General features: G+C 42.9%; 1 protein-coding gene across 1 annotated transcript; it reads right to left on the bottom strand.

Annotated features, from left to right (window-relative positions):
- Nucleotides 1-462: 462 nt before the first annotated feature.
- On the bottom strand, nucleotides 463-3976 carry LOC141097504 (uncharacterized). Its single transcript, XM_073584728.1, has 5 exons — nucleotides 3809-3976; nucleotides 2905-3014; nucleotides 2678-2824; nucleotides 2160-2496; nucleotides 463-636 (listed from the first exon to the last, which is right to left on the bottom strand). Exons 1-5 carry the CDS (start codon nucleotides 3908-3910, stop codon nucleotides 463-465), a joined length of 870 nt encoding a protein of 289 aa, XP_073440829.1. The 5' UTR covers nucleotides 3911-3976.
- Between the last annotated feature and the right edge of the window lie 705 nt (nucleotides 3977-4681).

Here is a 4681-nt window from a genome sequence, read left to right on the forward strand (position 1 = left end):
TCCATCCGTTCACCTTTGTCATTGTATACTTTTTAGCCCTTCATACTGCTTCTACAATTTTCATTATAATGAAAATACATAAAAGTCTTTGAATGAAAAGATGTCTAAGAACTTTTGGTCTCTATTGGACATCTTCACTATGCGTTATAAAGTGCTTGTGAAGCTCCAATAAATTCTGACATGTGCCGCAGCTTCTAACAATACTGCATGTTTCGCTGCCATTTGTTGGCGCTGATTGACAGCAAAGATAATTTGCACTGTGTATATATAGCACGCACTGATTCCAAATGAGTGAAATACAAACATGCGTTATAATCATGCAATGTAAAATGGGGCACCGCAGTTGTCATGAAATTTTTTTGGAGTTGGCCAAACAGTTGGTCCGAATAAAATATGTAATTTTTAATCCTCATTTTTTTCTTTTTTCTCTCAACAGCACTCAAGGGAACATCATTCAAAACGTCAATGAATCAGAAGATGGAGCAGGGTCTTGTGAGGCAGGTGACATCTCGGCACCATGTAGTAACACCCCTTCTGATGTAGCCCCATCTTCATCAGCTGCAGGAACATCTGTTTCTGCAGCTGATGAACCATCGGGTTCCTCAAAAGCATGTGTAGCCACTGCCTTTCCGGTGTCTGGAGAGCCGAGCAAGAAAAGAAACAAAAAAAAACACATTGACACCACCTTAAAGGCATCCTCGGATACACTAGATTTGATTAAAAAGACCACAAGCGAGGATGAGTTCGATTTCTTTGGCATGACAATTGCCAATAAAATTCGAAGCTTGACACCGGAGAGGCAGTCTATATTAATGACAATGGTGCAGATGTCAATCACTGCTTTACAGGACCCTGCTCCCATAGCATCGTACACTAATATTTTAATGGGCGTTTTTAACCTGTTCCGACCAACACCACCCACCCAACAGCAGCGGCCAACGGAGTATAGGCCAACAAATAACACCAATTACTTTTCTGACTCAGGCAGCTCCCAGGCCAACTATCCGTATACCCCTGAGTACCATTATCTCCCGTAATTGTTACTGTCAATGGTGCACAAAATATTTGTTACAATAATTAGACATGTTGTCTGTTTCTAACACCTTGCCCGCTTCAACACAATAATCCCCCAAAAAATTTGTGTTGGTTAAAAATGTCAGGTTTGTAGTTGTTCAAATCTAATAATATTTGGCTGTATTTCTGGTTTTTCGATGCCAACAATGTCCTTGAATTTATATATTGTTTTCTAAATAAAAAATATTGTATTTACAATTTGTTTGTTTTTTTTTGGGACAGATTAATGTAAATGCAGTGATCTCTGCCTGTCATGTGTCGAGAATCAAAGGACTATGGGCGGGAGGGTCAAAAAGGTGGTTGATGCAGCAGAAACTGTAGGATTTCCAGCCAATGTACTGTGTGTAGGCTTTGAAGAAGGAAAATGAGGTGAAATAAATGAAACACACACCATCAATACAGAATCAAAATTGTTTTTATTGATTAATACAACCTAATTTTTTTTTAAATATTTTGAAAAAGCTTTTCATTACAACTTGAGTGGTCCTTTCTTTTGTGACACTCTGTTCTTCCATCTTTCAGAGCTGGTCAGGCTGCCCAACACCAGCACAGGAGTATTGCCAATGCACGGCACCTTCGGGACTCATAAAATAGTCAGTAAAGGTTTCTCTCACACGCACACCAGAGTTGGATGGTCTTCCCAGACACACGTTGCGCAGCTGATTATATTGTGGCTGCTGGTACTCCAAATCTACCTCTGAGCTGTACTCCCGAGCATAGTTATGGAGTACACAGCAGGCCTTAATCACAGCATCAACGGTGTCTGTATCCAACTGGATGGCAGTATGAAAGATCCTCCACTGACTAGTCATGATCCCAAAGGTGCATTCCACATATCTGCGTGCACGACTCAGCCGATAATTAAAAATCTTCCGCCGGTCATCCAGTCCACTTCGTAGATATGGGCGCAGCAGGGTTGTCGTTAAGGAAAACGCCTCATCCGATACCATCACAAAGGGCACTGGATCTGTGGAACCCGGCAAAGGTCTTGGGGCTGGGAGCGTTCCGCCATCTCGAAGAATTTGCTGACCAATCTGTGAAGTTCGCAACACCCGAGAATCCCCAGTACTACCATAGGCACCAACGTCGATGGCAACAAATTTGCAATGTGCATCAGCCACCGCCATCAGGACCACTGAGAAATACTTCTTATAATTAAAGAAGCGTGATCCTGATCGTGGTGGCTGCTGAACCCTCACATGTTTACCATCAACTGCACCTATGCAGTTTGGGAAATTGGCCACAGACTGAAAGCCTGCTGCGACCTGCAGCCAAGTCTCCTCGGTTGGGGAAGGCATCACCATGGGCTGCAATTTCTGCCAGATCACGTTACATGTGCACCTCACAATTTGCGAGATGGTGGATTTACCAACTCTAAATTGGAGGTGTAGGGATGTATAGCTCTCTCCTGTGGCCAAAAATCTGCAAAGAAAAAGAAAAACAATATTAGAAACGTTAGCAAAACATGTAATTAAACATGTTTAACATATTCCCATTTAAGAGACTACATGAAAAAATGTTAAAAAGATATCAATGTCCATCTATGTGTAAGTGACGTGTGAAAGAGCCTCAATCACATACAAACCAAAAAATATATACTTACCGCAAGGTGATGAGCAGCCTTTCCTCAGCAGTGATCGCCTTCCTCATTATGGTGTCCGCAAAGGTCAGATGTGGTGCCAATATATGTAACAATCGGTCGAATGCCAGGATGGACAGCCGACAAAACAAGATGAATTTGTCCGGATAGCTGAAATGATATCATGACAAACATTTTAAATTCATAATGATAATATTTGAAGAGACGGATTAAAGATATTTTGAACTTACCGCCTCAAATCTTGGTAAAGGACATAAAAATGCCCCTTCTCCTGTCGCTCAGCTACAAGCGGGTGCACCCACATCCGTCTGTTCCTCTTCCTCCTTTGTCGCTCCTGCAACTAAAATACAAATAAATGTTAAGAAAAAACAAAGAGGCAATGTGCACACATAGCATATTAGCTGGCCAAACTTCAGCACAACTTAAAGAAACTCGCACCGCTGCCTATTCTGCATCTGTCCTAAAGACAGCATGTTCCCAAAAAAATAAACATAATGTCCCCCACTAGACAAAACGGCAACTGAACGGAAGATGCCGTGAGCGTGGTGAGCGGCTCAAAGGACGACATAGTCCGACGGAGGATGAGTATATCACTGTGGTTTTTTTTTAATATATATTGGTTACCAGATTAATTTATCCTGGTCTGGAACACAGTAACCACTACTCCAGACCATGGGTACCATCCGCACATAAAGCAGTAAATTAAAAGGATGGTTTCCACTCCTATGGCAGAATTCTTGCCACCATTATGAAAAAAATTGAGATGCTGAATATTTAGCCACTACCATAGGAGTGGTTCGGAAGCAATTTTGTAAAAAACCTTAAGCCACCCTGGCGAGGAATACGGACGGGTGAGAGGCGCTTAAAACACGCATTAGACAAGGACAAATGATTCTCTATGGGGTCCCTCGCACCAGGCGTATATTTCTCATCCGTATTCTACGCTCCGTGCCAATGACAGCATGCTGCGATTGTCAGCGTACTACGGCCGTAATACGCCAATACAATGCAACTGATGATTAACGCATGCAAGCACTATACCTGCCGCCATGGTAACGATAGGGAAGCATTGCAGATGCGACCTATAGCGCATGATGTGCTGCACAATAAAACGTAAGGTGAAACCAGCCTTACCTCCTCTCTGTGGCGATTAATGTTTTGCAGCATAAACCACATCAAAAGGATTCGACATGGCCTGCAGAGCAGGCACCGCTGTGTGATCTGGTTCTCGGCCATCAGGGCACTATACTGGGCACTTGAATGCTGGATGTTTGTGCTGATACTTGCTTTTGGCTAGCAAAATGGAGAATGGTGGGGGTTGGCCAAGGAAATGACATCACCTTCCTTTTTTTTTCCTCATTCAAGTTGCCATAACTTTATGTATGTTGTCTGCTTTGCAAAGCGCAGTCAAAACTGCACCAAAAACCGCACTCAAAAACCACATGAAAACCGCACCAAAAACCGCACCAAAAATGCAAAAAACGCACCAAAAACCGCACTTGTGTTTTCCAGCGATACGTGCGGTTTTCGGTGATGAAAAACCGCACCAAAATCCGCAGCGTGTGCACACAGCCTTCAGCCCCTTTGATCAGTATTGAGTAGAAGCACCTTTTGAGCTAGTACAGCCATGAGTCTTCTTGGGAATGATGCAACAAGTTTTTCACCCCTGGATTTGGGGATCCTCTGCCATTCTTCCTTGCAGATCCTCTCCAGTTCCGTCAGGTTGGATGGTGAACGTTGGTGGACAAATTACAGAAAACTGACGGCACATCGAGAACTAGTCTGAACTAGTTCAGACTAGTTCTAGATGTGCCGTCAGTTTTCTGTAATTTTTATGCTAGCTTTCTGACTGAGCACTCCGTCCTTCACCATGCTGTGAATTTAATTCCATCCAATCACATTTGGTTCCAACCTTCCTATAAATACTGGCTTTACCAAGTTATTAGCCATAGGTAAGTGTTCACATTAGGCAGTCAGGTCAGGGACCCATTCAATGAGATCACCTTG

This window comes from Dendrobates tinctorius, unplaced genomic scaffold (genome assembly GCF_039654945.1).
Source record: "Dendrobates tinctorius isolate UK_male_01 unplaced genomic scaffold, ASM3965494v1 ptg000084l, whole genome shotgun sequence".
In the NCBI taxonomy this organism is placed as follows: Eukaryota; Metazoa; Chordata; class Amphibia; order Anura; family Dendrobatidae; genus Dendrobates; species Dendrobates tinctorius.

Bases quoted from the DNA above. Each gene is read 5' to 3' on its own strand.
- LOC141097504 (XM_073584728.1), bottom strand. From the start codon at position 3,910: ATGGCCGAGAACCAGATCACACAGCGGTGCCTGCTCTGCAGGCCATGT. The intron at 3,015-3,808 runs GTAAGGCTGGTT...TTTGTATTTTAG, and splicing joins TTAATCGCCACAGAGAGGAG to TTGCAGGAGCGACAAAGGAG. The intron at 2,497-2,677 runs GTAAGTATATAT...TTTTCTTTGCAG, and splicing joins AGGCTGCTCATCACCTTGCG to ATTTTTGGCCACAGGAGAGA.